General features: G+C 37.6%; 1 protein-coding gene across 2 annotated transcripts in view; it reads right to left on the bottom strand.

Moving 5' to 3' along the window:
* Positions 1–487: 487 nt before the first annotated feature.
* Positions 488–20,943, bottom strand: part of garre1 (granule associated Rac and RHOG effector 1) — a 32,562-nt gene continuing 12,106 nt past the window's right edge. Inside the window, exons 2-14 of one of the 2 annotated variants that reach the window (XM_026287000.1) lie at positions 19,337–20,555; positions 14,770–14,982; positions 14,075–14,215; positions 13,181–13,276; positions 12,267–12,428; positions 11,365–11,523; positions 9,944–10,041; positions 9,403–9,528; positions 7,456–8,435; positions 6,180–6,345; positions 4,666–4,806; positions 4,482–4,560; positions 488–2,699 (exon numbers count right to left, since the gene is read on the bottom strand). In XM_026287000.1, coding sequence (XP_026142785.1) covers positions 2,373–2,699; positions 4,482–4,560; positions 4,666–4,806; positions 6,180–6,345; positions 7,456–8,435; positions 9,403–9,528; positions 9,944–10,041; positions 11,365–11,523; positions 12,267–12,428; positions 13,181–13,276; positions 14,075–14,215; positions 14,770–14,982; positions 19,337–19,840 — 3,192 coding nt within the window. In that variant the 5' untranslated portion in view covers positions 19,841–20,555 and the 3' untranslated portion in view covers positions 488–2,372. The remainder of the gene's footprint in view (positions 2,700–4,481; positions 4,561–4,665; positions 4,807–6,179; positions 6,346–7,455; positions 8,436–9,402; positions 9,529–9,943; positions 10,042–11,364; positions 11,524–12,266; positions 12,429–13,180; positions 13,277–14,074; positions 14,216–14,769; positions 14,983–19,336; positions 20,556–20,943) is intronic. The other variant, XM_026287001.1, reaches the window with a different exon arrangement.

Genomic DNA, 20,943 nt, shown 5'->3' with positions numbered 1-20,943 from the left:
TGCTTACAGATGATGTAGAATTGTTAATGTTATCCAATGCACTGTAAGTTTAGCCAATAAAAACAAAAAGGATTTTTTACATTGATTTAATTTTAAAACATTTTACAAAATATGACTAGGTTAAAATATCACTGCTGATATATATATATATATATATATATATATATATATATATATATATATATATATATATATATAAACTTTGCATTTGAATTATTACATAACTACAATTTACAATACTAATTATATATATATATATATATATATATATAAATCTTATTTTATTTTTTACCACAGAATTGCATTGGCTGATAGGAAAAAAACTAGGCATACATTTTTATATACATAATTTCATGTTTTTAGTTCAATGCTTTGTAAAATAAATATATGAACCAAAACAAACTTGCACTTTTATATAAGCAGCAGACGTGTGTGTGTATATAAGCATCAAAATATCTCCGTTGAAACATGCAAAAGGAGTCAAAGATGAAATGATAGCAGATGTTGTTATATATTTATTTTTTTGCATTGCTGGTACACTTGGAAATAATCAGTTGCCAGCTCTAGTGAACAATAAGTAACATAAGCCAAGCAGTCGCCCCTCATGTCTTCAGTCAGGGCAACAGCATTTCTTTTCTTTTTACTTTTCTTTTTTTAACTCCTTTTATTTTTTGAAGCCACTAGTAAACCATTTTGACACAGCTGAGAAATGTAGAGCGTTACAGTCCAAGGTCATCGAAGATGTTCAATCTTTAAAAAAAAAAAATGCCGAAACAGTTTGGGAGGAAAACACGGACGAAGCAACGAACCTAACATTTTGATTGTGCAAAGCACAGACCTATAAAAAGATTTATATACAGCAAACGATCCTCTGTAAACATGGTAAGTATGTTAGTTTTCAGAAAACATGGTCATATCATAAATACAGGCAACATTGGCATCGGCAAACCTCACGAAATGAACATTCTGGGCTTTTTAGATGCAGCCCGAAACTAGAAACCGACGGGAATCAAAATAACCAAAACACCTCAATCCGACCATAACCATTTATTAGTGTTTATAATGGCGTATTTGGTAAACTCCGTAGAAAGAAGATAGTTAAACTCTGTAGAAAAGAAGAAAAAAAATGTGTGCTTCACATCTTGGGAAAATAAGCCTATATTACGCTAACTTATAGAGTAATGGTATAATGTGTAAGAAAATACAAAAATAAGATTAATACTGTCAATATTTGTACAAGAAATATATCGTATTTGAAAGATATACATGTTATTTTTATGGGAAGAGTTAGTGTTGTTCTGAAAAAAGCCAATGGGAAAATGAACACATACAGACCATACAAGAAGGGTTTGCGTTTTTAATAAAAGGGTTTTTTCTCTCTTCTTTTTCTAGATAGAACTACTACTACGGCTCCCAAACTGCTTTTTTAAATTGTATTTTATTTTTTTCATTTAAAGCACCATTTTCCATCTCTTAAACAATACTTTGGTTAGAGAAAATATCTGCAAGTGCTATTCAAAACAACATGGCACAAAGTTGCTGCTAACATCCTTTTTTATTTGCATTTTTTTTTTTTTATCTCTCAGATGTGGAAAAAGTAGTGTATTTCTTTCAAATTACACCTCTGCTATGATTATTATATTTCTGCCGAGCCTGCTCAAAGCCTCTTCATAAAAAGTAAATTATTTATAGTTCTTCTTGTTTCTTTTTTCGAGTCATTTACAAGCTATGAAACAGTAGCTGAGAGCTACAGTCTGAGTCGTCCCACGTGACATTTGGCAGTTACAGCTATTTAAACACAGTATTGTTATGTGGGACGTCCCGATCTTCGCAATGCGGCTGCTATAGTGCGCTGTGAGTGAGCACGGTGGCCATGCATATCAAAAAACTTGTGTAAACTCAAACTCGAACGCCGCCACGAGACTGAAGGCTTCAGTCGTGCCACCAGTGAAATGGTCCGACTAGCTGCTGTTAACATGAAGCATGCATCGTTTGGACAGCGTGGAAGGCAGTTACGTTCTGTTTGGAGACGTTTGACACGCATCTGTGTACAAAAATGTTATTAACCACTGTGTTAAATGCAAATTTCCCTATAAAAACACTTCTAGTTTACAAGGTTGGAGTCTAGACCAGGCTCACACCATAATATGAACAATCCCAGCTAGATTTCTACTGCTCCGAGTTTTGATAATAAAATAACATCCTTCCGCTGCCCTGACACAACCAAAGTCCCTTCATAAAGTCTCTTAGTGGTGTCCCGTTTGGGCTCTGAACTCAAAGCCTTTAAATGCCGATCTGGGTTTACATCCTGAGCATAACTCAAACTCAAAATATGCGAAAAGGGTCAGTGACCACTACCAGCCAAGTCCAGCTCAATACTGGTGCAGGTATGAGGGTCGATGCTCGGGTTTGAGCGGGAAGGTTTTGAAGCCTTTACTCAGGATCTTGTGCTGGGAAACCTGCTGCTGCTGTTGTTGTTGTTGTTGTTGTGTGAACGGGTAGCCGGAGGAGATCCCGGAGGATGGAGGGCAGTCATTGGCCGTTGACCACACTGGAGACTGCAGCATTTGCATGGAATCGCCCCATTGGCTGGAAGGGATGGTCATCTGGTAGAGGGAAGAGCTGGGATTGGGCATGGTATTAGTGTGCGAGGAGTGCTGCCAAGGGGCTTTAGGGGGCCAGGTTTTGGTTTTGCTGTCCTGTAACAGAAAGAACAAAAATATATTTAAATTTATGCCTATTATCCAAAGCAACTTTTATTGATGGAAATCGAACCAATGACCTGGAAATCGAACGCATGACCTTGCATCCTGGAAATCTAACCCATGAACTTGCATCCTGGGAATCAAACGGATGAACTTGCATCCTGAGAATCAAACCCATCACCTTGGAATCAATTCCATGATCTTGAAATTGAACCCACAATCTTGAATCCTGGGAATCAAACCCATTATCTAGGAATCAAACCCACGACCTCGCATCATGGGAAACAAACCCATGATCTAGAATCCTGGGAATCAAACCGGTCACCTGGGAATCTAACCCATTATCTTGCATCCTGGAAATCAAACCTATGACCTGGGAATCAAACCCATGACCTTGAATCCAGGGAATCAATCCCATGACCTGGGAATCTAACCCAGTACCTTAGATCATGGTAATCGAACCTATGACCTTGCATACTGGAAATCCAGCCCATGACCTGGGAAACAAACCCATGACCTTGAGTCCTGGGAATCAAACCAATGATCTAGGAATCAAACCCATGACCTTGCATCCTGGGAATCAAACCCATGACCTTGAATCCAGGAATCAAACCCATGACCTGGGAATCTAACCCATGATCTTGCATCCTGGAAATCAAACCCATAACCTTGAATCCAGGAAATCAATCCCATGACCTGGGAATCTAACCCATTACCTTGGATAATGGTAATCGAACCTATGACCTTGCATACTGGAAATCCAGCCCATGACCTGGGAATCAAACCCATGACCTTGCATCCTGGGAATCAAACCCATGACCTTGAATCCAGGAATCAAACCCATGACCTGGGAATCTAACCCATGATCTTGTATCCTGGAAATCGAACCCATGACCTTGCATCATGGGAATCGAGCCCATGACCTGAGATTATAACCCATGACCTTGCATCATGGTAATCAAACCTATGACCTTGCATCCTGGAAATCCAACCCATGATCTTGCATTCTGGGAATCGAGCCCATGATCTTGGATCCTGGGAATCAAACCAATGATCTTGCATTCTGGGAATAAAACCCATGACCAGGGAATTGAACCCATAATCTTTCATTCTGGGAATAAAACCCATAACCTTGCATCCGGGGCATTGACCCCATGACCTAGGAATCAAACAGATGATCTTGCATCCTGGGAATCAAACCCATGTCCTTGCATCATGGGAATTAAGCCCATGATCTAGCATTCAGGGAATAAAACTCATGACCTGGGAATTTAACCCATAATCTTTCATTTTGGGAATAAAACCCATAACCATGCATCCATGATCTAGGAATCAAACCCATGATCTTGCATCTTGGGAATCAAACCAATGCTAATGCCATACTTTACTATTTGAATTATAGGTAAGCAAAACAATGGCAATGCATAGAAAACAAAATAGTGGAAGGGTCAAAGACAAGTAATGTATTTAAAAGTATTTAAAAAGTTTGTTATTTAAATCTTTTTTGACAATTTTTTTTTTTATATGAAATAGTTTATTTTATTTTTGTTGAAAAACAAATAATACATGCAACAAGAGTTGATTAACTGGATCGTTCCTTCACAACTTTATAACCTGCTCAAAATCTTATTAGATCCAAACACCGTATACAATATAAAAAATATTTACAATAACAGCTGCATGTGAGAAAACACCCACTGTTAAACTCCACCTCTTTAATATGATGGAATATACTTGTGTTTATTAGTTGAAGTGGCATCAGAGAGTCATTAGTACCTGGTTACTGTCGTCACTGGCGTGGTGGAGCGGAGGAGAGGGCAGAGTGCACACTTCCTGTTCACCACAGCTGTGTTTCCTAAAAAAACACACTCAACGTGAGGGACGCACTCATCTCAAACACACCATCCGAATGAATAGTTTCGGATGAAAGTGTCTGTTAAACAGATTAAATGCTTGTTACCGTCTTTGTTTTACAGCTGCAACCAGGTCAGGCCCAGAGAACATGGAGAACAGACTGTCCCCATTGGCTGAGGACGTCTCGTCACTGGAGCTGGCTGAATCCCCCTGATTGGCTGACCAGCCGCTGTTGACCGCCTCCCTGCTTGAAAACAAAAATCGATATCAATATACAGTACAGACCAAAAGTTTTGAAAGAAGTTTCTTCTGCTCATCAAGCCTGCATTTATTTGATCAAAAATACAGAAAAAACTGTAATATTGTGAAATATTATTACAATTTTAAATAATTGTTTTTAAATGTATTATACTTTAAATTATAATTTTTGTCTGTGATGCAAAGCTGAATTTTTAGGATGATTCATTATCAAAGTTGGAAAAAGTTCTCCTGCTTAATATTTTTTCAGAACATGTGATACTTTTTTAGGATACTTTGATGAATAAAAAGTAAAAAAAAAGCTATGTTTTTAAAATATAAATATTTTGTAATAACAATAAACACTACTGGTCAGTACTTTGGGTCAGTATTTTTTTTTCTTTCTTTTTGTAAATAAAATCAATACTTTTATTCAGCAAGGATGTGTTAAATTGATAAAAAGTGTTTTTGTTTTTTTATATAAATGCATTTCTTTTTAACCTATTATTCATCAAATATATTCGAAAGCAGAACTGTTTCCAACACTCATAATAAATCAGAATATTAGAATGATTTCTAAATGATCATGTGACACTGAAGGCTGGAGGAATGATGCTGAAAATTCAGCGCTGCATCACAGGAATAAATTATTTTCTGTATTTTTGATCAAATAAATGCAGGCTTGATGAGCAGAAGAAACTTCTTTCAAAAACATTACAAATAGTAATGTTTCCAAACCTTTGGTCTGTACTGTATATAATTATTAGCGGCAATATTTACATTTCTGGTCCAAAGTTAGGAATAATAAAGTTTTTAATTTTTCTTGAATGAAGTCTCTTATGCTCACCAAGTCTGCATTTATTCAATCAAAAATACTTTTTATTTTATGTGAATATAAAATGTCACTTATTTCTGAAATCAAAGCAGTGTTCTGTGATTAGTAGTAAATCTCCATCACATGCTTTCAGATGGAGCAGCATTTAATCCAAAGAGCTGTAGTTCTCTGACAAGCTACGTGTAGAAAGCAAAAAAAAAAAGTCACAGATGACAATCAAATGATTATGAAATCAAATAATTTGTTTGCGTTGATGACTGCTGTTTGCGTAGCTTCTCTGTGAACTACGGCTCTGTATAGTAAATGCTGCTCCATCTGAAAGCACGTGAAAACACCACACTTAATAACACATTTTACTCCAAACTCACTTCATAACAACAGCTGAGTGTTTGAAATAAGTTTCTGACTATTTGATGTGCTTAAAAATGAAATGCATCAGAAATCAGAGCATTTAAAGCATATCTCTATTGCACTTTAGTAAGATAGAAACCTGACACTGAAATAATTCACGATGAGACGCTGTGCTGTGATTGGTCAGAGCGTCTCACCCCTCGCTGTAGTACTCTGGGTGTGTCCAGCCCCTGTGCTGCTCGTCTGGGTGTGGCCAGTTACTGCGGGTGATGCTGGGCTGACGAACATGCTGTGCCTGTCGTTTCTGCTGCATGGCCTGATTGACCCCAGCAACATAACGCGCAAACTCTGGATCCGAGCCCACTAGCGGAGAGATGGAGGGAGAGAGAGAGAGAGAGAGAGAGAGAGAGTGATGCATGTAGCTTTGTCCTGCTCTTTGTTTAAACTGTCCAGCACAGCAGGAACACATAATAGAGTCCAAAACCCACAAACACCACTAATGCACTAAAGTGACCTGCTGCATCACAGGAACCACTACATACACTCATACAATATAAAAACCATGGCAAATTTAACAATGTGTAATGAGAAAACTTCAAGTGTTAGCTTCTAACTAAGTTCAATACATTAAAATTACACTCATTTTAATGTGTTCTTGCACAGCAATTAATTATTGCAATAAAAGTAATGCAATTAATCAAGTGCAGATGGTGACATGAACCCATCTCGGATTTATGTTTGTAAAAACTACTGTGGTGGCTTCAGTCTTTCAATCCTTACCAGAACAAGTGGTCGTGGATAATATTTGCTCAAAAAGCATGTACCGTATTTTTCGGACTATAAGTCGCACCTTAGTATAAGTCGCATCAGTCCCAAAATACGTCATGATGAGGAAAAAAACATATATAAGTCGTACTGGACTATAAGTCGCATTTATTTAGAACCAAGAACCAAGAGAAAACATTACCTGACTACAAGTCGCAGGACCAGCCTAACTATGAAAAAAATTTAACTTGAAATAAATTCACTTGAAATAAATCTAAATTCTAAAATATGTATATTAGATGGAAAACATAAAAAAAGAGAAAAAAGTTGCAATTAACTAAAATAAATTGGTTTATTATGAAAATTACTAAAACTGATGAAAAAATATAAAATCTAAACTAAAAAACACTAAATAACAAAAATATTACAATAAAAATCATTATTTAAAAAGAAAAAAAAAGTCTTACATTCTTATGCTGCATATATATGTAAAAATGCCTTTTTAGCTGGGACTGTCACATATCAGATTTTTTTAAATGTATATTTTCATTTAATAATTTCTTGTTTTTTTTTTTCTCTCTAGTATTTTTGCAATATTTCTATTCTGTAAAATGTTCAGAACAGTCATTCTCCTCCCTGCCCTGGGGCAAAGTTTGGTTTTCATGAGCTTTGCTCTGAACCTGTCTGAGCTGACCGCTCTCTGCTCACCTGCAGGGTCAAAGGGCATGGAGTCTCCCAACACCCCGAACAGACTCTGGTCACTCTGGTCTCGGTTGGGCCAGGTGTTGTTCCGGGGTCCCTGCGGGGGCTTGTGGCCGAGCATCTCAGACATCATGCTGTCCATGTATGTACTGACCAGCCCCAGACTGTAGAGGTCAGAGCTGAGGTCAGGCAGACCTGGGGTGGGCCACTGCGTCAAGGGCCCGATGGGCGAGAGGCCTCCTAAAGGACCCTGGGGCCACTTGCTGGGGACTCTTGGCTGCGGAGGCTGCTGGGAAGAGAGCTGCGGGGAAACCGGCGCTGTTTGCTGCGGCTGACCGATCGGCTGCAAGAGATGCTGGTAGAACGGCAGAGTCTGCGAGGTCGGCTGCGACTGCGGCTGCGTTTGCTGCTGTTTAGGTGGTGAAGGAAGCTGCTGTTGTTGCTGTGTTGGTTGCTGCAAGGTTTGCGCCAACACTTGAGACTGTGAGGGGGGCGGAGCCGCTCCGCTGGGCGGCTTCAAGTCGGCCGCATTCGAAGACGCCACCGAGTTCCTCCTCTTCACCAGCGGAGACGCCTGCTGGGATTTCCCCATGTTGAACCCCGACAGGAAGTCGATGACGTCTTGCATCTCCTGGTCGGTGGGCAGGTTCATGCCCTGCTCGTCTGCGGACGCTCCGTTGGCGATCTGTGCGTGGCTGGGGTCAGGTGTGCAGGGCATGCTGCTCATCTGCAGGAGGCTGTGCGGGCGGCTGGATCGGTCGTCTGAGCTGCCGCTGCTCCGAGACGGGGTGCTGGGGATGGAGTAGCTGCCACCTGCGCTGGAGTTAGACGAGGTTTTCTTGGTGAAGCGTGAGGTGAGTTTGGAGATGGTTTTGGGGAGGCCGCCGGAGGATTTGGTGCTGTTCCCCGGAGGGAGATCGACAGGGCCGCCGTAATCAGTCGTGTCTCGTTGTAGCTGGATCTGAATGGTGGGCAAAGTCTGTTCCCTGAAACACAGAAACACCAGCAAATAAATACATTACAATTGGTCTTATATTAGTATCATGGAAGTGCTACTATAGTCTGGATTCAAATTTTAAATGTTTTTTTTGTTTTTGTCATTTGTTTTTTTTATATAGCTTTTATTGATTTTATTTCAGCTTTAAAGGCTTTATTATGCAAAATTCACTTTCTCGTGTTTACAGTTATGAGCTGTAAAAGCACGGCGCTATTCTGGAAAAGAGGGCAGGGAACAGCAGCTCATTTGCATTTAAAGAGATGTTTCTGCTTCCACTCAAAATATTCAAGTATTTTGGGGTATTTTGAGCTGATACTTAACAGACACATTTTTTCGGTGTTAAAAAACATTTTATAAAAAAAAAAAAAAATCATAATAATAAATAATAATTATATATTTAAACAAAGTCTTCTTAAAAAAGTTTTAGGTTTTGTCAATTTTGTTGTTTTTTCCACAGTTTTATTATTCTTTATGTCTATATAGTTTATAATTTTTAGTGATATTGTATTTTATCATGTGATATTATTATCATTTATTTATTTTAATTTTTTTATTGTGATTGAGTGCTGCAGTTTTTGCCCAGGGACTACAGATGCAAATTAGCAAACTCTAGCACGACATTTGTGTTGTGTATGGTTCCTTTTAAATAAATGAACTTAACCAAACTAAACAATTTGATTTCTGTTTTAATTTGAGTTATTTTAGCACATAAATAAACTTGCAACTTTATTTGTGGAAATCATGATGCATTTTAATTTTCAAGATTCTTTGATGAACAGGAAGTTCAAAAGATCAGCATTTATTTGAAACAGAACTCATTTCTGTCTTTACTGTCACTTTTAATTTATTTAATGCATCAATGTTACTTTTGCAAAAATAATAATCTTAACCCCAAACTTTTTGTCTTAGAGGGATCTATGTGAAGGTATGACTCCAGCACTAATGCGGACACTGACTTGCGCTCTTTCCAGCGCTGGAGGTCAAACACAGCGGTGTAAAGCACATCCACCAGACCGAGGGTCTTCTCTGGATCCAGACTGCGCTGCAGAAGAGACATCGTCGCTGGATCCTCCTTCAGACACCTACAAGGCAAAAGTACATTTAGAATGTAAGATTAGATTTCAATGCTATTTTATTTCACTGTATTATTTTATTTGATATATTACTGGGAAAAAAAAGTCTGTTTTCATGGTAAACTTGTAAGTAAATAAAATACAAACAAACAAATAAATACTATTACATAACCAATTTCAATTTGCTGTTTAATAGAAACCATGGGTGCTTATCCTGAAACGGACTCAAAGTGATCCAAATTAACAGAGATAAGTGTCTTCATTAAGAGAATAATGGTTAATGTTGTTCATGCATTCATTAGTCAATACTTTGAATAAGTGGTGTATAAACCAGCTTTAACTCTAGTAACCTTCAGACACAGAAGACATGGATCTGCTATAATACATTATATTTACATAAATCTCATCATATACAGTTACTCACCATGTGGATGGAACTTGGATCACAACTTTAGATCCTTCAAGACAGATCTGAGGAGCGTACGCTTCCTTATTCTCAATCTGAGCAGTGTCAACCACGACCTGCACACACACACACACACACACACACACACACACACACATCATCAGGTTTAATAACTGCACTGCACACACTATCATGAAGATCTGCCAGAATAAATCATGCGTTGCTCGTCCAGTGATCATAATCAATCATTTCACAGTCAAACTAATGCCAAGAGGATGCTTGAGAGCCCCAGTAACCTGACTGTCATCACTGTCAGGAGCCGTTTCCATCCGAAAACACAAATGAAACATTTCCCACAGTTCTTGAAATGCATGCAGTTGCATTTGAAACGAAGGGTGTTTCCTATTAAACAGGAAGTGGGCTATTGTTATTAATAGCGCAGGTGTATCCTCAATGTGACTCCACTGACGGCGACTCCCCAGTGAAAACACACACACGCCCAAAGGTCACGGTCACCCTGACCACACACACAGCAAGGACAGAGTCATGGAAACCACTTTATGATTATTCAGAAATCATTTTCCTGTAGACGGAGGCCTTTTTCATATCCTATATTTTTGGTGTGAATGTTGCTGACAGTGAACCAATAAAACTATTCTGGAATATCAAGGCCATTATAGAAATCTAAAACCATGAAAAACATTTTTGTTATTTGAAACAAATGTTAAAAATTAAATATAATATAGAAATATCTATTTCAGCTAGTTGCTGAATATATATGAAATAAAAATGTAACATTTAAAAATAGCATAAATGTTAAAAATAAGAAAATTATAAAAACATTTAAAATATATATATATATATATATATATATATATATATATATATATATATATATATATATATATATATATATATATATATATATATATATATATTTTTTTTTTTTTTTAATAAAAACTAATTCAAAATGATAAAAAAGTAAACTGCTTTGAATGCATTAAAAAACAATGCAAGTTGCTTTGGATAAAATGCATATGTAAATGCAAGACCAAAAAGGAAAAAAAACTTTTTGGCCGATACCGATAACCGATATTTTATTTTTATTTGAAAGCCGATAACCGATATGTTGGCCGATAAATCTATATCCAATTTTTTTATACTCTTTGAAAGCCCGATTATAAAAAAAGGTCTCATCTTTAAAACCTACATCCCAAACACTTCAACATAAGCAGCCTAGTTTGAAGAGTGTACATTTTAAAAATAGTCTTATTCTCCCATTACCAAATTTCATCATAAAAAGTCTTACAAATAAATTAAATAATGCATAAATAATGCAAACAGGTCATCTCAAATAAAAAAAACTGGTCTGTTCCTGTCTGGAACAAGCTGCAATGTGGATCAGACTTTGTGCACTTTCTCAAAAGTGTGTAACTCACCAGTCCAGCCTGTCCAAACAGCAGCTGAACGGCCGTCTTACAGGCTCCTCTCCAGCTGGAGGGACACACCTGGTTCAGCACCTCTGTGATGGGCGAATCATCTCGCACGGACACACCGTTCTGATCCACCGCATCCTTGATCAGCTGCAGCACGGCATGCTGGGAAGAGATGACATCAAATCAAGTAAGTGGAGTCTTTTTACTGTAATGTGCATGAATGTTTTACTGTGCAACTCAACATATTTGAGGTCAGTAAGATGTTTTTGAAAGTCTCTTCTGCTCATCAAGACTGCATTTATTTATATAAAAAATAAATTACAATTGTGAAGTATTATTACAATTTAAAATAACTCTTCTATGTGAATATGTTGTAAAATGTAATTTATTTCTGTGATGCACAGCTGTATTTTCAGCATCATTCCTTCAGTCTTCAGTGTCACATGATCTTCAGAAATCCTTCTAATATGATGATTTACTGCTCAAGAAACATTTTGGATTATCATCAATGTTGAATACAGTTGTGCTGCTTCATATTTTTGTGGAAACTGTGATACATTTTATTTTTCAGGATTCTTTGATGAACAGAAAGTTTTAAAGAACAGCATTTATTTGAAATAGAAATCTTTTGTACCTTCTGTAACACTTTTGATCAATTTAATGCATCCCTGCTGAGTACTGATTTTTCAAAAAAGTCTCAAAATGAAAATTAAAGAAAAACTGTTAAATTGTCTTAAAAAAAGCCCTAACTTTCTTGTTTTGGAGGTGAAATATGAGGCAGACATCATCTGCACATAACAGAGTCTGAGATGTGCATGCTTCTAGTGTATTTTTTTAAACATTTCCAGCTGGGATCTCATTTCATCCATCTCTAGTCATCGATCAGAAGTGTGTGTTCAGGGTACCGTTTTAAGCTTGAGGTTATCTGATGCGCTTTCATTGAAGGAAACTCCTCGGAGGAGATGAGAGCCGATCTGGACGGGGATTGTGGGTAATTCACAATGGATGGGCTGAGACGTGGTATGAAAGCGTCCGGCCTGCTGGGCCTCAGCATCACTACAGCAGCCCTGCAAAAAACACAATTAAATCACACGACTGACCCAGATACATGAAAACACACAACTGCAAAGAAGGGATGCACGATATATCGGCCACCATATCGGTATCGGCCGATAAATGCTCAATTTCTTGTTATCGGTATCGGCCCGATAAGAAAATTTGGCCGATATCATAAAAGGCAATTAATAATGCATTATTTCCATCAGAAACAATTTACTTGAGATGACTTGTTTGAATTATTTGTGCATTATTTTATTTATAAGACATTTTATGATGGAATTTGGTAATGCGAGAATAAGACTATTTTTTTAAATGTACACTGTTCAAACTAGGCCAAAGTGTTGAAGTGTTTGGGAAGTGGCTTTTAAAGATGAGACCTTTTTTTTTTATAATCGGGCTTTCAAAGAGTATAAAAATTGGGATATAGATTTATCGGCCAACATATCGGTTATCATCTTTCAAATAAAAATAAAATATCGGTTATCGGTATCGACCAAAATGTTGTCAAATGTCCCTACTGCAAAGTCATGTTTACAAGGCTGCAAAATGAGCAGTTCTGTAGAAGAATAAATCAAAAGATTACAAAGTTCAACTTATCCTTTGAAGCAATGATGTTGGCTGTTTTCTCCGTCTAACCGAACAGATCTTATTCAGAATATGATGCACGGTGGATAGTCAAACATCTGCTTCTGTGCAAATGCTGAACACATGAAGCATCTTTAATCTGCACTAAAGCTGTAATTTCACACGGCAAACATACCTGTAAAGATGCTTCCACTGATTTGGGATTAAGGTGAAATCCAGCCTTCAGAGCATATTCACTGTGACCCAAAGAGTCTAACGCCACTTTATACGCCTGCAACACACACACACACACTTATTAATGTCAGTGGGTCAGTCAGTGGCTCACAAAAAGCCTCATTATATACAGAAAAACATATAATTCACTTATTTACATACATTTCTACAACATTATAAAGCATAGTCTTGCAGGTGTTCAACAAATTCTTAAAAGCAAATAAATATGGGCGGTTTTGTTACATTATTCCACATAAATAGACTACGGTCCACAAATAAACGTAACGAAAAAGTAAACAGAATGAGATCCACAAATATACGTTAGGAGTTTCACTAAAATTAATTACATAAATACACAAATAAATACAATGTGGTTTGCTAATAAAATCACAGCTGTTCATTTCATTTGATGCAAACACCAGAATATTACATTATTCTTTTTAAAAGCCAATCTACAAACCATCAGGATGTAAACAATAAACGAATGTGATTTTATAAACATAGAAAGCATATTAAATGCGAGTAAAGTGTCTACTTTAATGTTAAAGTGAAAGTGTCAAAATATGGATGAAATTAAGCTCTATAATCATTCAGCATGTAAAAATTAAACATGCAAATCCTGACCTGAAATTATATAACATTTATTATACATCACATGATCATACTATTATACGTATTATATTTTAAATAATAAAAATCTTTGAAAAATAGAGGGAAACCTAGTGTTTTGAAGGATAGTGACAAAGACTGGTAAAGATTTAAAATGACAATGAACTTTCTTGAAGGAGATGCATGTTACGTCACGAACAACAATTGCAATAACTGTATTAACTGTTGTAACCGTGTGTGTGTTTACCTGCAGAGCGTTGTCGATCTTGGTGTTGAGCTCTTTGAGCTGGTGTTCAGGGATGGAGGTGTTGTGAGAGCAGAAGAGCTGCTGCACCTGAATCCCAGACAGACAGCCGTCTCTCCCTCTCTCTCTGAGACACGCCGTCACCTGAAGCACACACACGGCTGGTTAAATCAGCGTTTATATGACCTCAAACTACTTTGCTAAGTATGTGAGGGGGTATGCAGCCAGAACTGAATGGGGAGACAAAGAGACTTCGCAAGAACTAGAAAATTAGACGATAAATAGATGAATCTCTCGCTCTCAAAAAAATACATAAAAATAAGACATATTTTTTATAAAATAAAATAATATATAATTAAAAATAAATAAAATGTGTTACAATATTTATATATGTTCTAAAATATAATTTGTATAATTCAGACATTTTCAAATTATTTTGTAAGGGTTTGATGAATAAAATGCATAATTTTTTCTTATCTTTAAAAAAATTAACTTTTTAAGTAGTTTACTTCGGTATTTTACCTGAGTAGGATGATGTCACAAAACAAAATATAGAAACGTAAATATATATATATATATATATTTTTTTTTTATATAAATTTTAAAGTAATTTTTTAGAAGGTCAACCTTTTGGTCAATTTAATGTTTCTCAGCACAGATTGGTTGATTGCTTGTGCATTGGTTGTTGGTGTCTGTACCTCTGAAGCTCCCTTCCATGAGCGGACGGCCTCCTCCAGCTCCGACAGCGGCCCGGGGTTCATGTTCTGTGTCTGTGCATTTCCATGTCTCTCCTGAACCTGCGCTAGCGCCTCGGCCAGACAGGACTGTGCCACCGGCTGGACCTTCTGCAACGCCTGTGACAGGAACTGGAAATGCACCTGCATCACCGTCAGGAAGCAGCGGCCCAGCACCTGAGAAAGAGAGTCATATTAAACCTTGAACCACAAAACACAGCACCAAAACTGACTTTTTGGTGACCCCAGATTTATTTTACATTTATATTAAAAAATAAAAACTACTATGAAAGTCAATGGGTACCGTCAACTGTTTGGCTGCCATCATTCTTCCAAATATCTTCTTGTGTATAACAGAAGAACCAAACTCATACAGGTTTGGAAAAAGTTGGGGGTGAGATAACGACAACCGAATGTGTGTGAACTATCCCTTTACATCCGTTCAATTTTTGCACAAATTAAAACCTGTTTTCAAATGGAATTTTGTCTGGATTCTGTTTTAATGACTTATTTACATTTTAATAACTAACAAGAACGTACAATATAAAGTTCATAAAACTTTGTTTTAAGTTTATAAATACAACTTTTTTTTTTTTTTTTTTTTTTTACAACAATATGAAATGTTTAATTTATTTTCAGCATGTTCATTTGCAGAAAAGGTCTCATTTGATCAAAAAAGGCCTAACAAGGTGAAGTTTAGACATAAAACAAAAACTACTGGGAATTTTTTTTTTTTTTTGAGCATGAAATAAAGAGGTGTGACATGTTTCTCAGCTTTCCTGTCAAGTGTTCATTAAAAGCAGTCTTTACATCTCATAACAGACATCAATCAGGCAAGAAACTGGCGCATGCATCTGGTGCTGAAGGTTTATTAATAAGCAGAACTAAAAACAACACACAAAAAAAAAAAAATGGTCAAAGCAGTAGACTGCGATCCGTTCCGGGAAACAGTGGTCGATCCCGAAAGTAAGAAGCGCGTCCGGAACATTCCCAGACACAGATGCATTCTGAGCAGATTTACAGAGTTACTGCCGTATCGCTTCCTAAATAGGGAGTCTTTCCTGACTCACGTCTTACTCATCGAAACGAGAGCGCGGAGACGAGCTCGTAAAAATAATGAAATAAAGACACAGGATCAGCATCTGCTCAAACCACTTCAGTCACGTCGCTAACTGGCTAACTGCATGTTTTCAGTAGATATCCTGAATTCAGTAGATGGACAGAATGAGTCAGAAGAGTGACAGTTCATAAAGAGAGAAGGCATGAGCCCCACCGGAGCAGAAAGGGTTTCTTTTACAGGTATCTGCTGAAAATATCTACAGGCCAAGTTGTAAAGACAGAAATATTTCGTCTTGTGCAACAGGAGACAGGAAAAACCAGGCGGCGCCAGTTTCAGTCTTTCACCCCTCACACAGAAACACCTGAGAGCACACAGCGTATATAGGAACAGGCTTTAAACATTAGCTCAAGACAGATTTGGACACACGGCTAATAAGGGCATAAATCAACTAACGCTGTTATTCCAGGCTTATTTAAGGGTTTCACTTGATGATAAGCACAAGAATGATTTTAACAGGTCAAACTTACAACAAAATTCAACTAAAAGGGTTCAGGATTAAAAAATAAATAAATAAATAAAATAGAGCCAATTGCAAAAAAAACAAAACAAACACATTGACATAGCATCACGGTTTAAAACACCTTTGACAAACAGTTCATACAGTATAAGCAAAATTAAACCCAAATAAATGGTAAAAATACTACAAATAATAATAATAATAATAATCAAGTAGTAAATAAAGGATTGATGCATTTAAAAAAACCTACTGTGAAAAGTAGTTATCAATACAAATAAATAAATATGTTAATAACACAAATATACAATCGCTGTAAAATGCAATTTAACATTGATAATTATAACAATAGTAACAATTAATAAAAATATATTACTATATAATATTTACTATTATTATTACAAAAATATTGAAATGGGGAAATGACAGTACAAATTAAAAATAGAAGCTAAAGGGACAAAAAAAAACTAATTAATATCACCAATCAATAATAATAATAATTATGTATTAATAGTAATAATAATAGTAAATATACAATATTCTATTACTATTAACATTAAATGTATATAATAATTATATCAGTAAATTTTATATAGGAATGCAATTTTATTATTACTATTATTGTTATTATTATTATTAACTATATACAATAATAATAAAATTAAATTAATTGAAATAGGGAAAAAACTGTGCAAATGCTAATGTGGCTAAAAAGAGTTTATTTCAAGACCAAGAACACTGTGAAAGCAAAGATAATTGTTTTGGTGAATTGATTCACATTTACAGTAAATTCAATGCATTTCATGCAAAATTATGCAGAATCAATGTCACAACACAAGGTTTGGAAACCTGAACTAGGGTCAGTGTTCTTATTGAGGGCATCAAAAAAAGAGCGCTGCTGATTGGCTGAGAGGTTCAGTGGATGTATTTCTGCAGCGGCGCTTCATTGAGACAATCGCAGTGTAAGCTAACACCCCGGGGACGGGAATACCCTGCTTTCGTCCTGCTAGCCCAATGTAAACAGGAGAATTAACTCGCCCCTTAGCAGATTCCTGCGACTCAAACAAAACGCTCATTAGCTCACACAAGACGCTGAATAGACACTAAAGTCTGTGTTGTGTTTACAGAGCGCTAATATGCATGCATTCGAGAAATACTTCCTCTGGTTCAGTACACGAGTTCAGAAGGCAGCGGTTTAATAAACTCTGACATTTTCATGCATATCTGGCAGCTGAAATGTTCTGACAAAACACAGACTGTGTTTTACAGCAGCAGAACTGGTATGTTGTTTTTACGTTCTGTACGTAAAAGAAGACATACCACAAGCCTTGTTCACAAGACGAGACAAAAATACTTGAAAACACACACAGCCCAAACTTTCCACAGCAGCTGCTGGGTGAGTGTTCAGGATGCTTTCGCTTCCGCAAACATTATAAAACACTTTTAATATCTGAAAACGTTCCACGGCAAACACGTTCGGGCGGAAAGAATTTGGAATTGCCAGAATATTCCGTTTCATGCTTTTGAAAACGTTGGCGTTTTGTGTTTAGCGTTGGTCTGTGGAGCTGCAGGTCTGGCTCGGGTCCCTGCCGCGACGCCCGTTTTAAAGGCCTGTGGGGTGAAGCCTTCCTGCTCGGAGCGTGACCACATCCACCAGGGCACAAACCCTCGCTCATAAAGGCATCATTTCAGCTTTTACATGCCCCTCGAGCAGAGACACGGAGGCTGACCAGCGCAGCTCAACCACACCAGCTAGAAAGTATGTCCACTCGGATAGAGACGGATAGAGATAGAGAGAGCATCTGGCTTCCCAAAATATCTCTGAACAGAGGGAGTCCTCTATAAATGATGTGGAGACCTCTTCTCTCTCCGTCTTTGAAAAACTATTCTGTTTCTGATGTGCATTGCATAAAAAGGGCATCATTTATGGCATCTAGATTTTAAATAAAGTTGCAATTTAAAATATAATCAGAAATTTGGCAACATGCACAATTTATAAATCAAATATCGATTAGGCTATATACTAAATTAAACTGCACCTATAAAGCAAAAATTTGTATTGTTTTTGAACATAATTATGTGCGCCAGCAGTGTGAGTACACAACCACCCCATTGTGATTCAATTTAATCCACTCTTTTATTATTTTCCCCATTAATCAAAAAATGGTATCTCAAAATGAGCTTTTCAGGAATGTACTCCAAAGTGATTAATTTCTTTGAATAGGCCCCGCCCACGACTGGTAACAATCTCTGACTTATTAGCTTAGCTCCTCCCCTAAGTGAGCTGTACACAGTCCACCATCTCCCTTTAAAATCTGAATTCAAGTAAGAAATTAATTCTTATGAAGCTACTAAAGTTGCTGTTCAGTTGCTTGTCACATGGATCTAATACACCCAGGTGATTTATTTCCCAGTGGTTTCCATTCACAGGCGTAACTAACTGCATTCATGTGTTTTTGACATAACCTTGCTTGTATTTGACAGTTTTATAAGTGTAATAAGACAAGAAAGTGTAAAAAGAGTTTTTTTCTTTCACTGCACACACATACACATACACACAGACTGAATTAACAACAAAGGCAGATGTACGTATGATGTAAGCCTTAGAGATTCATTCATAAAACAGTGTATAGACAGCTTTACTGAGAGTAAGGGGAGTGCTTAAACTCACGTTAGACTTAAGTCATAATGTTCTTTGACAATGTATGTTCTTTGCTCGTATTCTCTGTATAATTTATTAGCTGTCTGAATAACTGTGGAAGGTAAAGGTGATACATTTTGTAAAATTTATTACCTCATCTATGAACATCTTCCTTCATAGCATCGCTTCAAGCTTCGCCTTTGTTATTGTTTTGAAAAGGCGACCTCTAGTGGCGAAAACCTACATATTGTGCCTTTAACCTCAAAGACAAGTACTTCTAAACATCAACATGCAAGATGGTTTTCGAGCGACTTACCTCGACGTCCTGCCGGCTGAAGTCGTTCTGGTCTTTGAAGTTAGCCGCACCTGCGCTGAGCTCCATCAGCATTTTGCCGATCTCGGGCTTTATTGCTGTGGTGAGCCGGCTGGTCGTTTCCATGACATGTTCCTGCACGTCCTTCAGTTGCATAGCTGCTTTGGAGTAACGCGAGTCCCGGAAAACGCTGCCAAAGAGCTCGGTCAGGAACGCGCTTGCGCGGCAGAACGCATTCAGCGCATCCAGGTATTTGGAAATGCCCTGCTGGATGTCCGCAATCGCCGAGGTGGCACCTGTGGGCGGGGCGTGGCAGCCAGAAGGGGAGGAGCCTATGGTCGCCATAGGAGAAGGGGTGGAGCAAGAAGAGCCCAAGGGGGCGCTGAGGGTCCGGCTGAGCTCGGGCATCTGGAACTGCTGGTGTTGCTGCACTTTGTGCTTGGACCCGCCAAGCAAAAAGCGCAGCTTGTAGTCCATTTTACTTTCTTGTGCACTGCAACAATACATAAGTATTTAATGCGCCCAGGGAGTGTCAGATCTCTCGACTTCACCTTCTAATGAGTTCTGGATGCCTAATTTGGGACTCCTGGAATCAACTAAATAGATAGCTTAAAGATCCCATCAGAGGGGAAGTCATGACAGTATCCCACTCCAGAGAGAAATGGAGAGCGGCGCGGTGGAAGGTTCAAGGAAAATTTGCAGCCCAGCTGCAGCTCACATCAAAACGTTTGTGCAAAAACCACAAAAGATCCAACTGATAGATCTGGTTTACAGGTGCCTCCTAGGAAATAAACTAGCTTGAATCCTGGATGGAAATCCAAAGTGCATAATCAATCCTTCAAATGGAAGCGAAAAACCCCTTCTTTCCGAACGCTTTCCGTAGGCCTCTAATAAAAACAGAAAAATCGTAAAAATCTTTCAGAAGAAGAAAAACAGTGGCAGGATTGGCATGAGCTACAGGGTGATGTCGCCTTGGCACGCTGCTGACCTGCGCCGCTCTGACGGATCCAGTCGGTCAGAAGGATTGTGAGCGCTGTACAGCCGGTCAGGAGTCGAGCGGGGGCCAGGAGAGATCGCCGCGCTCACTCTTGATCTGTTTCCAGTGTCTGAGGTAGTTAATACTCACTACGGAAACCAATGTGCTTCCAGATAGGAGTCTCTCAGCAAAAGCAGGCCGTAGAGACAAAAGCACAAACTATCTGTAAGGCCTCTCAGTCATTTCCTGCAAAAGAGACAAAGAGAGAATGTCAGTGAGACATCACAGGGAGGAGGAGGCGTTCTGACATTTGTTTCCAAGCTTCTCCTGGAGATTTGATTCAGGCGTTGCTTTTCAAACTGTTTCAAACTCTGAGTTTCTCTGATCATTAAATCATCAACTGTATGAGGCCTAAATTATACTCTTTCTGCTATTTTCACAGTAATATAAATTGTGAACGTTGTGTGTAAAGAAACTATAAAAAAACTATTAAAAACGATTTTGGGGGAAAAAAAGTAAAGCTGAAAAAATTAAAAATGGAAACAAGCTAAAATAAGTGTGGGTTAAAGTAAAGAAAAATTTAAAATCTTTTTTTTAAAGCATAAAAAAACTAAATTATTAAAACTAATTATTA

The sequence above is a fragment of the Carassius auratus genome, chromosome 18 (assembly GCF_003368295.1).
Source record: "Carassius auratus strain Wakin chromosome 18, ASM336829v1, whole genome shotgun sequence".
In the NCBI taxonomy this organism is placed as follows: domain Eukaryota; kingdom Metazoa; phylum Chordata; class Actinopteri; order Cypriniformes; family Cyprinidae; genus Carassius; species Carassius auratus.
Note: the sequence above shows the minus strand (reverse complement) of the source record. Positions and strands in the feature narration are given on the sequence as shown.